Source organism: Glandiceps talaboti, chromosome 18, assembly GCF_964340395.1.
Source record: "Glandiceps talaboti chromosome 18, keGlaTala1.1, whole genome shotgun sequence".
NCBI classification, from domain to species: domain Eukaryota; kingdom Metazoa; phylum Hemichordata; class Enteropneusta; family Spengelidae; genus Glandiceps; species Glandiceps talaboti.
In genome coordinates this window covers 5,673,378-5,692,726 of record NC_135566.1, presented here as the reverse complement: position 1 = coordinate 5,692,726, position 19,349 = coordinate 5,673,378, and the positions used below count along the sequence as shown (strand labels likewise).

At 35.4% G+C, this 19,349-nt stretch overlaps 2 protein-coding genes across 2 annotated transcripts; both read right to left on the bottom strand.

Annotated features, from left to right (window-relative positions):
• Positions 1–1,749: 1,749 nt before the first annotated feature.
• Positions 1,750–10,142, bottom strand: LOC144448927 (3-oxoacyl-[acyl-carrier-protein] reductase FabG-like). The gene is made up of 9 exons (XM_078139299.1): positions 10,062–10,142; positions 9,230–9,369; positions 7,563–7,655; positions 6,522–6,660; positions 5,968–6,008; positions 5,361–5,430; positions 4,620–4,656; positions 3,585–3,648; positions 1,750–2,313 (listed from the first exon to the last, which is right to left on the bottom strand). The coding sequence occupies exons 1-9, from the start codon at positions 10,096–10,098 to the stop codon at positions 2,155–2,157; spliced, it is 780 nt and encodes a 259-aa protein (XP_077995425.1). The 5' UTR covers positions 10,099–10,142; the 3' UTR covers positions 1,750–2,154.
• A 1,558-nt stretch (positions 10,143–11,700) lies between these two features.
• LOC144449289 (3-oxoacyl-[acyl-carrier-protein] reductase FabG-like) lies at positions 11,701–18,605 on the bottom strand. Its single transcript, XM_078139805.1, has 9 exons — positions 18,569–18,605; positions 16,614–16,753; positions 16,092–16,184; positions 14,979–15,117; positions 14,287–14,327; positions 13,763–13,832; positions 13,214–13,250; positions 12,406–12,469; positions 11,701–11,844 (listed from the first exon to the last, which is right to left on the bottom strand). The coding sequence occupies exons 1-9, from the start codon at positions 18,603–18,605 to the stop codon at positions 11,701–11,703; spliced, it is 765 nt and encodes a 254-aa protein (XP_077995931.1).
• Positions 18,606–19,349: the final 744 nt, after the last annotated feature.

Below are 19,349 nucleotides of genomic sequence, written 5' to 3'. Positions count from 1 at the left end.
GTTGCATTTCTGTTTGAAGATCTATTTCCTTTTGATAAAAACAGGGAGGGGTGAGGAACATTACCTCCATAGTAGGTTGACCCCATTTTTCCATATATGTTGACTTTATGTCTTAGTATGTCAAGGGTTGTCCCACCTCATAGTATAATATATGCACTTATGATATATGTACAATATGACTTATGCCTCTTCTACAGACCTTAATCCATACATTGATGTATAACACATCAATCATTTGTGTCATCCATCCATCCATCCATACAAGCACGATTACGCGTCTCGATCATTATAGCTATCATTAATAGAACTATCATATACATATACCTATCATATCATGTATATGTATATTATGTGTATGTATATGTATATGTATATTATGTATATGTATATGTATTTATACATGCACTGCAAGTTGAGCGGCTGTATTCATAAATTGCTAGCCTTACTTGTATGGCTGCAGTGTATGCACCGACAAGTCATAACGTCGTCATGGACACCCAACACAAGCCATTCGCCAGACTACTATGTTGCATATTTAGTTGACATCAGACATAGATCAAAGTCTGTAGATGATCGTGATGCTGTTATTGCTTTTTTTGCTATATCCCACAATAATATAAGCCCAGAAAAAATCATGCATTCATTTACGAACCTGTTATTAATAAAACTTTTCTGTTCAGTGAAGCCATACTTTCATAACCTACCCTGGCTCCAGTAAAACACTTACGTGACAGTCACGAGATCATGTGATGTAGGTCCTGTCACTTAACCCATTGTAAAAAATAAATACTTTTGACAAGTTCTCATGACCTAATCGACATTATATTTCTGGTAGCATGGCAACCCAGAAACCGGAGTCTCAGTGTTGCTACTTTGTCTTGAACATGTCCGAGCACTCTCATCATTCATGTGAATGTCAAACACAAGAGATTGAATTATTATCATGGTAAATGCATAAAATCACCTGCTTTGTATGCGTGTCTGGTTACCAAAAATAAGTGATATTACAAGCTTTAAATGTATTCATTTTTGTAAATGGATTAGCTCAAAAGGAGAAAGTACTGTCAAAACTAAAATGTCAAATGTCAAATGTCAAAATTTAGACTGACTTCTTATTAGCCACCTTTCTTCTTCTTAGGAAGTCTGGACAACTGAAGACTTGTTGTTGTTGTTGTTATTATTATTATATCACTGACATTTGTTCAGTTAGTATCTGTAACATTGACCTTTTGCGGAGCAATGGATGCATGGTGACAGCAAAATTTATTATAGTTTTTAGCTCCACTGTCTGCAACTATGATGCCAGAAGCACACTAATCATTTCGTGTATTGATAATAATTGTGAGCAAAATGTGCACCGAATAAGGTGGGAAGGAGGTGTTACTTTCATACCACATAAGCAAGACCAAGTGTGAACCAAACCAGTATTGGGTTGGCCAGTATTATCCTATGCCACTACAATGTGGTATGTATGTATGTATGTATGTATGTATGTAGGTAGGTAGGTAGGTAAGGTAGGTAGGTAGGCAGGCAGGCAGGCAGGCCGGCCTGTCTGCCTGTCTGTATGCATGTCTGACTGTATGAACTGTATTTATGTGTCCCCTAGTATATATATGTGTATTAATATGTCTGGAAATACCTGTGGTGGAACAGATGTACATGTATGCATGAATGTATGAATGTAACCAGTGTAAAAACACTCAAGAAAACTACAATTATCACTACAATTGCAGATTTTATTTACTCAGTCACAAGTACAAGTACACCTCAAGTTGATTTAGAGACTCTTGTTTGCCAATCCTCATAATATTAGGTCATATCTTATCAATAATTTGAAGTACTTTAATGTATGATTATTGAATGCTCCGAGTCATTTTGCACATGGCTATTAAAATTTGTGTCATGAAATCAAAGATTTTGAGATCAACTTCAGATGAAGCTATAACTGTAACGTTAGTATTCCTGAGTATATATGCAGAAAAACCATACATTAGAGGTCAAATCTTTTCAATGTGACCAAACACTACTGTACAGAAAATTTGTGATTTTTGTCTAAGGCTACTGCCATGCTATATTAGTTCAGCCTCAGCAGTCTGGTGATCTGTGATTTCATAACTCCAACTTTGAGGATACTTTGTTCAGATACTGTAAGTTTTATCGTGGACACATTGCATGTCTTCCTCCATCGATTGGTATCTGAGTTGCAGTGATGAAGGAAGAATCATCAGATGCAAGGAATGCTATCGCCTTAGCAACCTCTTCAACTTCTCCAACGCGACCAAGAGCATGGGTGGTTTTACTGTGTTCCAAGAACTAGAGTAGAAAGTAAACAAAACTTAATTTTGTTTTATGGGTTGGTAATACCTTGTATTCTAGATATGGCCATACTTCGTTATGTTCCCCAAAGCAGCACAGATCTAGTTATTGCTTTGAGTAGAAAATATGCTGTGTAACAAGTTGTTCTACATCACAACAACCTGTGGTTCTGCGCTTTCAAAATATTAGTCAAAATATCATTATTTTTTCCAGATCTTTCATAAATTATGCTTGAAGAAGTATAATTATATCCTTCTCCAAACTTTTTCTTCATTCAGCTGGAAGCAGTGTGCCCTCTAAGCCAATTTAACGTGCCACTAATGCACACAAAGTGTTCCCCTATCTCTTAATACTATGTGGTGACTTACAAGAAATGCAACTTTTTATCATTTTGACTCACAACAACAAAATTTGGCTATCATTAGAGGGCACCCTGGCTGGAAACTACTCATCTAGCAAATCATAGTGACGAGACCCTAGTAGGTTACTTTTAATTTCCTTGACTGAACGGAGGACAATATTGGGACATATATATAGTATCTAATTACTACAATTATTACTAACTCTGAGCACGTATATGAGTACTATAATATTATATTGTGAATGCACTATAAAATATATAATACTGTATACATTCTTTACATTATATGCCATAGATGGCAATCTAATTGAATGTGAAAGGGCCAGGGATCAACTCAAGTACAATCGACTCTGGTTATACAAACTGTAGTGTTTTAATTCTTATTTATTAACTAAATATTTATTCAATGGTATATTACAAAAGTCACTATGTCTGTTGAAAGTCAAGGTTATTAACAAAAGTCATAAGAAGAATATAAATTAAAAAAGACATGACCTATTGTGATCAAAGATGAACTACAAGGGCCATAGAAACTATCACTATGGGCTGTCGGTGACAAAATGGTGAAACCACTTGCCTCTTACTACTGTGGCCGGGGTTTGAGCCTTCATCTGAGGGCAATTAAATTTGTCATGCTCTATGTAAAAAGAATATCATTCAGTTTGACTGTAATGAACAATGCAGGCTTTCCCTGGGCACTGCAGTTTTCCCCTGCACTAACACTGAACCTATGATGGTAGGCCCTCACTGGTCTTCTTGGGAGACAATAATGTATATGTGTAAATATTCAGTATAAATGAGAAATTATTAAACTTCGTGAAGACCTATTACATTTATTTACTGTCAATGTGATCTACCAGATTTACATGGATAATTTTTCTTTGGAGATAGTTACATATTTTCATACCTTAGCATATTTTTCATCGTCCATTCCTCCCCTTCTATGAATTGCTGTACGAATCACTCCTGGACTGTAAAATCAAAGTTTGAAAAAAATTTCATGAAAAACAAAAGAAAAAATGTAATGAATTATGTTATAATATTCAAATGAACGTAAAAAGTATAATCAAGATTTCATAATTTCTCAGATATGGTATAAAAGGAGACAGTTTCTGAAAGCTAAATATTCTATCCTTATTTTACAGCGAAAAAAGAAAAAATATGTTCCATTCTCTTTGCTCTGGAATTATTTTGAGCTTTGTAGATTTTAAGTTTGTATATCAGTACCTTTTGCCCTTGGCAATAAGGAGTATGTCAACTATTTGGGTGTTAAACCCTACATTTGCTGGTGATTCTATTCAGATGTATAATGTGATGCTGAGATAAAGTACAGCCATACTGTATGATACGTTATATCACCCTGCCTCTGGCTTGATGCATGAGGGCGCTTTGACATGTTATGTCTTACAGACTATACTGCAGAGTGTACACTTTTTATTACATTATATACCAGAACAATTTGATTCTTTATCATTACACATCAACATATGCCAATATTAAAACTGAACTAGCTGCAACTGGAACATTTTTTGAAACTGTTTTATTAGATATTATAAATACGACTTACTCGTAATATTGTTCACCCTCAACAGTATTTGGTAAACAATTTAGTTTAGCTCAACATATAGTATGGTGCAACAAAAATTGCTTTTTAGGTCCACACCCAAAAGTCAATGCCCCAATCGATCCAAATATCAATCTATTACTATACTACTTACAGATAAAATAGATCTAATTAACATGGACGATGTTTAATTATTGGTATTTAAAGAATTTTCAGTGAATATATTGTTGGTTTTCTGATTGAAAAAATAACACCCCAGTTACAGCTGGTGCCGGTGTAAGTTGGCATGATGATTCATTTACCAATGAATAGGTAATATGGAAAAGTAAGTGCTGCAGCCTATTAATTTGAGAAATATGTATTGAAAACAAAACTTACTTCACAGAGTTAACTCGGACTTGTTTTGGTGCTAGTTCTGAAAATGGAAAAAAGAGACACACATATATTCAGGTTTATTTCTATTTCATAAACATGCAGCACATCTCAAGGAAAGGCTGTTGGCATTCTCATGTTTTTTTTTCTGTTATAAGTAAAAATAACAAACTTTGTAGAAGTACTGAGATATATTTTAATATTTTCATGGACTCTTGAGGCACAATTTTAGTGGCATACCTCACAGTGTGTTACTGTATGTGCACCCCTCTGCCACTCAAAATCCAATAAAAGTATATCTGATTAACTATGCTATTAAATTTATCTATTCTAATGGTGAAGAGACAAGGATTTTCACTTCTTTTCTATTCAGAACTCTAAACTCTACAAGTGTATAAAATATGGAAAATAAACAATATATCAATTTGGTGCGCTACTCTATCCCCGTAACCATACTACAATGTATAGCAGAACCCCATCATGTGTGTGACTAAGCATAGCATGTCGTGTTTAGCTGTGGCTGTGCCTTCACATTGCAAGCACAGGTGCAAATACCCCTGAGTACCCACACTGGCACTCACATCATGGGGTTCTGTTCTTACAACATATGTTTATAAAAAATAGCAAAATTCCATACGAATCGTACTATGCAATCATGCAATATCATGTATATGGAAAGATCTTACACTCATTTGTATAAAATTTGCAGACAAAATTTGTGTAAACATTCTATTTACATTAACTTACCAAGAGCAATACAATTGGTGAATTGATCAAGAGCTGCTTTTGACATGCAATAAGCTAGGACACCTGAAAACTGTGAGTAGACAAAGACAAAGAATTAATTCACTAAGAAACTCCCCTAAAACATTTATTCAAGATATACAACAATACTGGTTGTGGATACAGATAATTTGAACATCAAGCTGAAGAAAACTGAAACCAGGAAATAGACCCAGTGGCATTTTAGCACAACTGTAGAGTTTGAGCAATGATAGATGATGATGTTATTTCTGATGGTTTGATTGGTGAGACGTTATGCTGTTTTTGCAAGTCAATTCATTCTTTTGTTTAGCATCCTTCCAAGTGTCTTACTACAAGGTTATCAAAGTGTGCACAATGTAGGTATAAAACACATGTCAAGCACTGCCTTTCAGTATGACTCTGGTATTAAACACACCTGCAAGTTACTGGGCAGATTTTGATGAAATGTTTAACTCTGTCGATCAATATCATGCACTGCATATAGTACAGCCAAAACACTATTAACAGACATCTGGCAACAGTTGAAACATTTGACATGATTCAAAGTCAAATGCTGTATTTGTTAGATAAAACAAAGATGGATACTCACTGCTCTCATGCCATTCACACTTGATACATTTACAATTGCTCCTGTTGAAATGAAAGATACAATTGAGATAAAGTATTAAGTCTTATAGTACAACCGCACAGAGCTGTTATGTTACTATATATTCAAACTTTTCATGGTGTATTGTTCTTTTCGCAAGCCTTATTAATCGTGGAGCAGTGTTTTACATGTATAAATGTTTATCTTGCCTCCACTATGTGAAAGAATTTCTATTCCAAATATCGGTAAATTTACTCATTTTTGGGACTGTAATATCTACAACATTTGGCATGATTGAGTAAAAACAATTTGTGAACCATTAGCTAGAATGTCCACGTCGCAGATGCTGTCATTGTGTTAGCTCTCAACTCTAGACCAGTACTAGACATGAGTTAGTGCAGTACAGTGCCAGCGATGTGGACATTCTAGTTAATGAATTGCAAACGCTTTTTATCCTGAACTCGCTCTAGCACTCCAATGTCCCCAAGTTTAATATTATATTTACAAGATACTATATCTATATACTATATGGATGAAAGATCACATATAGTACTGACCTTTAGTTTTGATGAGGTGTGGTACAGCTAACATTGTGATATGAAAGATAGACCGTAGATTAACATTCATAACGGTATCATACTGTTCCATTGATGTGTTTTCAATGCTCCCAACAGCAATAATGCCAGCACTATTTACCTGTAATATAATGAAATGGGTTATCGTAAGCAATATTAATACCTGCAACTTAACATGCTCTCACTGGAAAAACCTAGCAAATAACTTTTGATATTTGACTACAAACCATGAACCATATTTCTCAGAAAGATGACTCCATGATGTGTGATCACTAATGTGATGTACATGAAGTACTTGTTTGAGTGCTTGCGGTGTTTACTGTAGCCGTACTTTCATGAGTGTCACTTGTGATGGCTGTCGCGCGATGGCCAAGTGGTTAGCTAATGTGCCTCTTACCACTGCAGTCTGGCATTGAAGGAGAACATTAAAATTGTGAATGCTGTGAAGTTACGCTGGATATTTTTTAGCTGAATATTTGCAATAGAATTTTCTGCAGAAAGGACTCTCACTACATACTGTACATACAGTATGCAAATTAACTTGTGATCACAACTGTTACTTGACGATTGACCTCAATGGCCAGTCTTGCTGTCTTTCTATATCTGCTATCTTAGTGGGAAAGATAAAGTTGTTTTCTTACTTTCATGGTAGAATATGTACTTTCTTTGATGAAAAGTTATGATCTAAATCACTCATAATCATAATTATCAGCAAGGAAGCCAAATCGTTGCTGCCATCAAAGCAAAATACAAAGTAGATGCCCACTCCCTTGGGCATGTGTTTATGCAAAATTTGTTTGTATTCATTTTTACAGAGCAGATACATATCCATATTCAGTCAGGATAATTATCAACAACAGTTGCACTGATTAAAGGTGGCTAGCTGGAGGAGTTATATACAAGTAGTGTCTTGCACTGTCTGCCAAAATAATATGCATCTGACACATACCAAAATCCTATTCCACCAAATTTTTTCATTCACCAAAGTAGATATGTTCACAATATACAAAGGAAAAATCTCACCAATACATCTAGCTGACCAAATTTCTCAACAGTTTTCTCCACAGTAGATTTGCAAAAATCTTCATTTGTAAGGTCACCTTGGAGGAGTAGAATCTGGAAATAAAGAGTTCCAATAATGTAAAATACATGTCATTTGACTGAAGTCATGGAGGTATAAGGGGAGAAGGAGTCTGCACAGCGTGTTAAGCCAGTTAACAAGGCTTTGTCTTTCTTTTGACTACTAATTACAAACAGCGGTAACTATCATGGGTTCAAAGGATGAATGACTGTGCAGACTCCTTCTACCCTTATACCTCCATGGCTAAGTTTACCAACTCAACTAAAGTTAAACTATTTGTGAAAATATACAAAACACATTTCCAAGATAATGACTTTTCATAAACCAAAAGACTTTCTATAACACCTGTCCGATCTGATTATCCAATCTGATTGTTTGCTTTTTTGTATTTATGTTTGTGATGTTATTTTTTTATTTTTTTCTTGATCGGGTAATAAAAGATATATCATATCATATCATATATCATATCATATATCATATCATATCATATATCATATCATATCATATCCTATCATATATCATATCATATCATATTATCATATATCATATCATATCATATCATATCATATCATATCAATGACTCCAGAAGGGTCAATCCAGCCCAATGTTTGGCATTTGAAATCCAAATCACTAGTGTAATGTGTTACAACCTGCAGCTGGGCTCAGACAACAGACTGATCAGGTAATACAATGTATATCCAGCCCATTGTTTGGCATTTGAAATCCAAATCACGAGTGCAATGTGTTACAACCTGCAGCAGAGCTCAGGCAACAGACTGATCAGGTAATACAATGTATACTGGGAAAAAAATATCACAGAATTGAGGTTGTCTCTTATTGTAAATCCTTGCCATGGTTGAAACTTTAATGATCACTATCTGGTGTAGGAAAATTTCTCCAAAAGACAATATTATTAAATTAAATATGGTTTAATAGGTTTTTTAAAAATAGCACACTGAACAATAGGGTAGGTGTCCTTCCGTTGAATCTCTGATATCTATTACACCAAGGTCACTGTTAAAGTGATATTACTCAGAAAATTACATAGAGCTAAATAATTTAACACAGCATATTGAATTATTGGGGCTGATTACTCCTCCCCTTTTTGTATCCCTCTTAACTAATTACAGTACAGAGAAATTACATTCAAATACAACAACCACCCTACACACACAAACTGTTTGAATTGTTGCCTTCAGAGTCATATGCAAAGATATCAATGGTGAATTTTCTTGAAGGAGAATTTACCAGTTGTCTGTCCATACCTTGAACTGAGCATAAATTGTTTTAATTCTGTATTTTATCATCACAGTGCCGAAATTAAATCCATGTCTTTACAATTTGGTTTTATGGTAGATGAATTTTAATATGTATTAATTAATGTATTTTTGTTGTATCTTGTCAGTTGGGAATCCATGTCATACATACTCCATTGAAAACTTTTTAAATTTATGAATGGCAATAAACATTATATGATTACAGAACAATAATACCCACCTTGGCTATCTATTGAGGAAGTAACATCTCTACGGTGTAGTTCATTAGGACTAAAAAAAATGAAATTTTTGAAAATAACAAAAATGAACAAAGTATGATGAAATCTACTAACCTTATCCTTTGGTAGACCATTAGCTTCACATTCTTGAACTACAGCTTCTAAGTTTTCTTTGTTTCGTCCTGTGATAGCAAGGTAACATCCTAAAGATGCAAAATGTTTTGCTGCTCCAGCACCTATACCAGAACTGGCACCTGTATGAAATATGTAGAGTTTAGAACACAGGGGGCCCACGAACGGTGTTACAAACAAACAAACAAACAAACAAACAAACAAACAAACAAATAAACACACCAAAAAACAAATATGCATGGGAAAATGAAATATTTTAAACTCATGGATAACTATCTAAACATGTATATTTGTATATACGGGACTGTATACTATTGAAATAATATACTATATGTTTCTATATATACTATCTACCATGTTTTTTGTACAGTATAGATAGTGTCAACATTGCAACATAGAAGAATCAAAATACCATAAACATATGAATAATTATCTACTGTGTATACTGGCCTACATAGTTTAAAGTACCGTGGTACTCAATTTTAAACACGGTTCCTCATTTTCTGGTCTCCCTGTGGTACGTACCTCACTCCTACAATGTTACGATTGACGGTGACCCTCGTCCGTGTACTGCTCGACAGAGGATGCATATGTCATGAACACATAAGTATACAGTAGTCCTGTTTGCAGACGGTGCACTGGTCTAGATTACTTACCAGGGTCATGACATGACCCTCTTCATTGCAACACCTACTCCGTATGCAGGCAGAGGACTAATAATACAGTGTATTTGGCGAATCGATAGAAAGGTGCATTGCAACGTATCTAAATCTTTATTCAGATTGTCACATTTTCACGTTACCACACTACTTACCTGTTATCAAAGCTACCTTTCCTCGCAACGAAGTCATGATCAACCTAGCTCTGATAAATGTATATATGGCGTGTTCACACTCCCTCAGGTGACCTTAATCACGTGATGAACATGGAGATAAAATCACGTGATACTTTCGAAGCGTTGGTGGACTATGGTGCAACATACACGTTCGTAGTCCTGCTTGCAGACGGTGGACGGTCTAGATACCTGACATGACCCTCGGGAAGGGACCACTTATTCCGTATGCAACCAGGACAAACACGCTCGCAATCCACGATTAAAACTACAAATGTCTCATTATTAATAATAATTAAGCACAGACCAAAAGTAGTTTAAAATATTTTCAAAGGATTGTTGTATGTACATTTTAAATAATTAGACTTTGAGGTGAAGTTGTCTTTTTGTGTTGCTGTATTTTATATATTGGCCTGGACCTAGCCTATGGAAATATTTCATCAATCTGTATTTCTTTGAACTTATCTTCTACTGGAAGGATAGTAATTATGAAATGAAGGAAGTCCATACGTATTTTGCCAACTATTAGTTAGGCTCTCGCCGCCCCCCCCCCCGCCCCCCCCCCCCCCCCCCCCCGCGCATACCACCTAGTACCCGATTTAAAAAAAACAACATGTTTCTCATTAATGCTTTTTCATAGCAACTATGGCCGGTAGATTAAAAGAAAATTTAATTTAAAAAGAAAATCGCTGTCTTCATGTTTCTCTGCCTCTCCTTTTCCTCCTAGGCATAGACAGTCCAGACACTTGTTTATTCTTGCCAGTGCGGGCGCTGTTCCGCATCCCTTACATTATACATTATTAAACTAAGACTTGGACAATGTCATGGAAGTAGCAAAATTGATGAGAACGCACTAGTCACTTCTGAGAAAAAAAAGACGGAAAAATCTCCAACGCGCACGTACTCGCGATCGGATACTAGGTGGTGTGCGGGGGGGGGGGGGGGGCTTTTCTTGTTCTCAGATAGGATCGGGATTTATACGTATACATTGTGAAATGTAATGTAACATTACAATTTTTACGGTGCATGCGCACTATAACAAAAAGAATTATGTGAAAAAAAGCGTGCAACATGCCATCCACAGGGGCACATATTATTGCTTAGATTGCAGTTTTCTTAGGAAAATCTCGTACGAATCCTGCTGCTACAGATGTATCAATCTCTTTTATCCTTACAGGTAGGAATATATAGTCAAAAGGTTGTTATATTTAGTCTGTAGACCTGGAAAACAACAATTTCTGATATATTACACGCCCCTATGACGCCGGTCTACTTCAAGATGAAACTCTTGAGACTTTTTAACTGTTAAGGGTTGCCGACATTCTCTAATGGTCGTCGCTTGAGGGTGTTCGATAGAATTAACTCATTAATAATTACTAAGGTAGCCACAGTAAAGCCAAAAGAACAGTTACAATTGACTCAGAAAAAACCCACAACACTATCTGTTCAAATCGTTACTTTATTACATGATACCATGTAAGGAAAAATATTTTTAAACAGCAAATAAATGTAAAAGTAAACAAATATTTGTATTCTGACAGTCATGATCCATATCAGCTGAGCTATCATGTCATTGTTCGAAGTTGGTGGATCGGAGGTTCAGACACATATCCTGAACTAATCATGGGCTTCCTCCATCGATTAGCATCTGAGTTCCAGTGATGTAGGAAGAATCATCAGATGCAAGGAATGCTATTGCCTTGGCAACCTCTTCAGCTTTTCCTGCACGACCTAAGCCGACGGTGGTCTTAACCTCTTTCAAGAACTATAGAAATAGGATGGCGAGAACACACATTATTTGTTTTTATGGGTTAGTAATACAAATCAACAAAAGAAGAAAACTAAAAAGCATTACAGTTTGCTTTGAGGCCATGAAAGCTATGACTATGGTAAATTACAATTACAAACAACCATTAACATAAGAACCACTAAAAACAGACAGACAGACAGACAGACAGACATCGGCAAAACAATATCCTCACCTATGAGAGCTCAAAATACATAGGTGTACGGATGGTTACAAGATGATACCTTGCCATCTTTCACAAGATGAAAATGAATGTCCACAAACCAAGTAATACAAGAACGGAAAATATACCCTGATTATAAGATCTTGTCAATCATGTAAATTCATTTGTATAATCAAGAACGTCTGAGGTGCGGGTGGGGGCATTTCTGGTCTGAACACATCTTGGTAATTGTTTAGTCTGCGTCCAGTCAGTAACGATAGTACCATCTACCAGTGTGTGTTAATGTAAATAAATGATGGTATTATAAATACACAATTCTTCAATTATAAAAATAAATTAATGACACAGTTCCATACCTTGGTATATTGTTCATCGGTCAATCCTCGATTTTCATGTATCGGGGTAAGTATCACTCCAGGGCTGTAAAAGATCAAAGTTGGATAACCAATGAAATACAAATTATTGTTGTTCTATCTTGCCATACCCACAGGAGGTAATTAAGCTGTGTAATCCAAGTTGTGGGTAAATGGTATCTGTCGTTTGTGTTTGGCCCATAGAATACGCAATATTCCGGTTAATACGTAAGGAGAAAAAAATATTGTAGCATTTGGCCTCTTGGAACGCATTGTTCGGAGGAAGCCTTATAAACAAAAGTGAGGCACGTGATATCTGAGCACTATATAACCTCTCATTAATTTGAAAACAATTAAAATCATTTGCCAGTGTTTGACGACTGAATGTTGGTTGCATTCACAACCAGTCTACGGTATCCTGGCGAGTATTCGGGATGTTCCTGTCTGAAACAATGCCAAGATAGCATAGTGTGGTCTGTAATGAAAGGGGTGTCATTTTGAATGTGTTGACGTTGGCCGTTTATTGACTACTATAAAACAGTATATACTCTAAGGGGTAATTTTCAAATTTTCAGTAGACTAGTGGTAAAACCTTACAATATACAGCATGTCTAAACTTTTCAGACTAGGTTTTTAAACTGTGTACATAATGACAAAATTGCTGGTGAAAAAAAGTGTAGACGATCAATTTTATTCGGATGGGGCCAACCCTATGACTGGTGAAAATATGATGTGAAATTGGAAATAATAATAAAGCGTTGCTGTTATTTCTAACGATTTGATAAAAAGGGACATTTAATGTAAAACTTACTTCACAGAGTTCACGCGAACTTGTTTTGGTGCTAATTCTGAAATAGAAAGAAATTATACATTGTTATTACTATTCATTTCATGGAAGTGAGTTAACGTTACCGAAGCTGTGTCAAAACTACCTAACCATATAACTACAGTATGTCGATAGTTGGGCTTGAAAGACTAATGAAAAACAAAATATATCAATTGGTATAAACATTAATAGATTGACTGACTAACTGGCAAACGATCGGTTGATTGATTGATTGATTGATTTGTAGTGATTTGCGTACTAGCTATACCCGTCCGTCGGGTATACCCTCAAAACAATCGGAGCACACAGTACCTGAAATCATGGTCACCACGGAAACTAGAGGCCAATATTTCCCCATAGAAAATGCATTGGAAAATATTTTAAAGTTGCCACTTTAAAACAAGTCATCATATCTGCATACCCCCCCCCCCCCCATTATCTGTCATTGGTTTATTTACAAATGTGCGGGTCTCAGGTTCTATGTCTTTTTTTTCTGTGGGAGAACTCTGTCATAATAATACCATATTTACTTACCTAAAGCGATAGAGTTTGTGAATTGGTCTATTGCTGCTTTTGATATGTTATAAGCTAGAATACCAGGACTCTGTCAGTAAATTTATCAAAATCATTGTTTACAAACAATGCCACGTACAGCATAAAAGTTAGCAGAGCATGAACTATTTTGAAAGTTTGTAAATAAAACTGTATAAACACCTATACCAAAAAGCTGAATGAGGCCAGAACAATGCTTTTTTTGGTTTGTTTGTTTGTTTGTTTGTTTGTTTGTTTGTTTTGGGGTTGCTTTCTTTTCATTCTGTCACTTTATAGTCTGTAAGATATGACGTACAGAGAAGACCGATTGGGGCTGAATGACACGACAGATCTTACAGTCTATATCTAAGTTTTTTTCATTTTAATAATTGATGGTGTCCTGTACTGTAAATAAAATACAGGGAAGACATAAACAAGAAAACGGGTTTACTTTACAATTGTCTGTGGTAATTACAAATGAACGTTATATGTAACAACAAGAATACATTTTAAAAATGGATACTCACTGCACTCATGCCGTTCACACTTGATACATTCACAATAGCTCCTGTTGAAATGAAAGATACAATTGAGCTAAAGTATTAAGTACGTACACGGCAATATCTCAAAGAGAGAGACCAACTACACTAGTGTGTACATTTATTGATGGGACTGGCTTAATTTCAGTTCCATGTAGGATCCATGATTTCTGACATTCTATGAATCACCTGTCCTCTATTGTTACTTATTATAGACTATCTAGGTCTACTAGTGTCAATAATAACGGAAAAAAATTTCGACTATGTAATTATCTGTAATTGAGGATCAAAAATGAAAAAATAAAAAAAGGGTAAGTGTGTGAACATTTTGGTGATACTTTCAATTCATGTTCATCATTTTACGTAAAAATCTGGATGCCTTGGGAATGGAGAGACACTATACACATTTGTTTTACAAAGGTTCCAAATTTCAGCGATAAACTATATTTATACGCACTTGTGGTGTTATAATTTTCTGATATGACCGTAGATGGCGTAGATGTATTTTTTAATAGTTCAATCTTGGACCCCCATAGAAAATCGAAGAAACAGAGGATCATGATAAACAAAAAATAAAACTTTTTACCCTAAACAAACTGACAAAACTACTATATGCAAGACTACTTAACTGTTTACCAAAATGGCTTTATATCCTATACTGTTTTTCTAAAACTGCCAACCTTTAGTTTTGATTAGATGCGGTACAGCTAACGATGTGACATGAAAGGCAGCCCGTACATTTGTGTTCATTATGATATCATACTGTTCCAATGATGTAGTTTCTATAGAACCCTTATCAGCGATGCCAGCATTATTCACCTGTAATATATTGCACTGTTTAAAAAAGGATGACATCAATGAAAAATTACCTCTCCGAAATTGTAATCACATTCAGTTTATATGATCACACATGTTTGATGACTTTATAGTATAGATCCGGTTGTGCCTACTCACCACGGTTTATTACTTATGCTAATTGGACGGATGTTACTATAGCGTAAGTTTCCCTATCTAATTCATATTTCTTTATTTCTTTATTTATAACCATCCAACAGGCATTGCCCAATAACAGGAGGAAAGTTCAGTGTTAATGTGTTGTTTTCTAGAGTCAAACTGAACGACACTCTTCTTACTTACAGCGTGGTATATAATCAAACCCAGCCGATACCAGGCGGATTCGAACCAAGGCTGCAGAGGTAAGTTAAGAGGCGTACGAGCTAACCGCTCGGCCACCGACAACACTAGTTTAAGTTTGTACATTCTTTATGTTATCATAATCAACCACCTGTGGCTTGCCCTATGTTACCGCAGTTTTGTTGATGTATCATAGCTGAATGTGGCTCGAACGTGTCTGATCATTGAAACTGAATGCAATTGTAATTTCCGCTGTAACTACTATGCACTTTTAATGATATGCATTGTCGTAGATCAATTCTCATATGCACTCACTCAAAGTACTGTACAATGACATCATCGTAAACCACAGCCTCTTTTACGGCACCGTCGAAAACGCCGTCAATATCTCGTTATTTCGCAGTGTCGCGGAAGAATTAACAGCTCTGGTTTGCGAGAATGTACAATTACTTCCTCAATTATTCTATTTCAATCTCTCCAGAACAAAACGTACACTAAAATTCATGTAATACACACGACATCTAATAGTTGATATTGTAAATTTGATCACCAATCCATGACCTGGCTGTGTCTGCAATTTACTTCAGTCAACTTCAGAGTCCAGCAAAGGCTTACGTAATGATAACTGTGAATCTATATGAATAAAACAAACGTCTCACCAGAACATCGAGCTGACCAAATTTATCAACAGTTTTCTCGACAGCAGATTTGCAGAAATCTTCATTTGTTACATCACCTTGCAGGAGTAAAATCTGGAAATAAAGAATAACTATATGATGTACAACAATAGAAGTATGTGAAGGACAGTATTAATACGAACTCTAGACTTTCTATAAATATTTGCTTTTAAAATGTCGAAAAACGCTATATATTGAATTCTATCAGCTATAACAATTCATTTATATATGAAAACTATCTCTACATAAATTCACTTCTCTGCTAAAGGTCGGTGAATAAGCTGAATTTTTTCATGTACGTGTGTGCGTGCGCCCGCAGTATACTACGAATAAACATAGACCCTACACCTGGTGTAGGGTCTATGGAATAAACCATAATATCAAACAAAATTGTAATTGCTAAATGTGTCAAATTTTATTTCTCTTAATTTGCTGAATACATGGAGTGAATTTCGTGAACACACTATCAATACATCAAATAATTAATCCAATGAATATAATTACTTTGTCATTTGGTATTCCATTAGCTTCACATTCTTGGCCCACTCTTTGTAACTTTACTCTGTTTCTTCCAGAGAGAGCAAGATAACATCCTAAAGATGCAAAATGTTTAGCAGTTGCTTGACCAATACCAGAACTGGCACCTGTATGTATCATACAAAAATTGTAATGTTAGATTAACGCTAGTTTAGTAGAGTTTTACACCAAAGGAAGTACCATCTCAGCTAATGACAAGATTTTCCAACGTGATTTGGACGTAATAGGGAACTTGCAATCCAGACTGAGCATGCTCAGACGCAAAGGACTATGGGATTATCTGTGGTTATCGTAATATCTTATCTGCAGCTACGGATGAAATAAACCATGCATTCTGGTCAAGCAAAATGTGAATCGATCATTCGTGGTTATAAACAATTTAACAACACTGTTTACAATACTAATTGATTAATGTTTATTATCACATTTCCCATGATGCAACATTCAACTTGGCGGGTTTGCAAGTTCCCTATTGAGTATTGTGACAGTCATGAATAGCAAGCTGAACATAGCAAGACGGTCGGGGAAGAAAGCCTTAGAGGCTCGAGCTCATATAAACCCTTGTAGTGTTCGTATACTCAATGGACCAGGCTAACTTCAAAGTCAACAAGTTTTAGCAAGGATAACTTGCTACAGTAAATTGTTCCAGTGAGATATGACGTGTTATGAAAATAATATTTCCCGATATCACGTGCGTCTGATTGTATAAGTTTATAAATGAGTATCCTCCCGTCCTGTTGCTTTGACGTTGCTTGAATACAATTTCCTGGTTAATATTGTCGACTCCCTTGATAACTCGAAACCCTTGAATCAAGTCACCTTTCCTCTCAATTCATGTAGTTAAGGCAAATGCCCTCAATTCTATTGTATAGTATGACATTTAGTACTATGCACCACCTGTTGTTATCCGGTTGTTATTATTATGATGACAAAGGAGTGCGATGTATGTTGGCCAATTAATCATGATAATGAAAGTACATATTTGATTTGGACCTCAATCATGCACCAGGAGAACACAATTGTGTTACCACAGGGTTCTACCACACCTCTATCCCTTCTATAAACATTTGCCGTCTAGCTTACGGTAAGAACAAGCATCGAGAATAAATTACACTAAAACATTTCTAGTATCATCTTTATGAACATAAAAGTAGTCAAAACTATGTGTAAATGTCCGTATATATATATATTACTCCTGGACTTTGCTTTTCACCAATACAATGCTAACTAAACAAAGTGAAATACTGTACAACACAATAACAATAGTAAAAATAAAAGCATTGTGTTCATGTGTTTAGGAATTAACTCTATGAATTGTATAAGGCGTAATAAAAAAAAGTTGTTTGGTTCCGGTTTCCCGACCCCATCTAGAGATAGTTTTTCACGCCGATCCAAAACTTTTTTTTTATGTATTCGAGAAAAAAAATAAAATCGCGAAAATCGTGGTCTCGCAAGAAACAGTAAATACATATAAAAAAATTAAAATAAAAAAAATATTTAAAAAATCTACCTACCCCACCTATTCTAATTGAATGTAATCAGAACCACATAATTTTTTTACGCCTTACTAGTATATCAATTAATCATAATTAAATAGGTCTTATCAACTGCTTGGCAAAAAAATGTCCCATCTTGTTCTACAAAATGATTGAAAGAACAAACACTGTTTCTAAAACGTTGTAGTATTTGAGTTATGTTTCAAAAGGAAGGCAAAAATGTATACAAATTATTGCCAAGGACAAAATATAGTGACAGTGCAGTGTAGTGGTACATAGGGGTGCATATGAAAAGATAATACGTACATATCTGCAAAGAATATACGAAAACGCGAAAATTTGCTTGGTGTGACCACGGGATATATAATCGATATAACAATAAACACTAGTACTGTCATACCGTGGTCATCTTACCACACATCTTACCTGTTATCAAAGCCACCATGTTCCGCAACGAAGCCATGGTCGAAGCGAATCTGTTTACTCCCTCGTATTCAGCTGGCTACCGGAAAACTGACAAATTAAATAGTTTACGAGTACAATGGCAAGAGCATATTAATTATTACTAGCTCCCCACTAGAACCATTGTCATGCGATACATAGTCTGCATAATGTTATATAAACCACAGACTAAGGAAAATGTGTTTTTTCTTGTCTATGAACTGGCTTCGCTAGGACGATGTCAATATACAATAAGCATATAGATTGTTGCACATGTCAACGTGTGTTCTTCTGACCTTAGCGATGTTAAATTGACGGCAGTCGGAAGGAGATAACCCCCCACACCTAACCTTCATGTCTGATATTCGAAACTAGTTTCAGAATTTATTGGGGTAACCATTGGGTAAAGACTGTGAACATAAATGTTTATTTTTGACAAGTCATGGCTATTTTTTTCCATACCCTTTCTATATATATAATTTACTAATTACTTTTATTATTTTTCATTTTGTTGTTTATCTCAGTCATCGTAAATCTTTAATACATACTAGTCTTTTCGATGAGCCAAGCTATAGCGCCACCAAAGTATATTAATATGTTTGTTTTGTTTTATCTATGTTGTTTGTGGCTTCCCGATATGAATGTATTAGCGAGACACCCAAAGCTCATTAAAATGGCTTGATTTCTTTATTTCCTACGTTTGTTTCCGATTGTCTGGTTCTGGGAGTTCTACCCCAAGATGCTCACTCCTGGAACAGCAAAATTG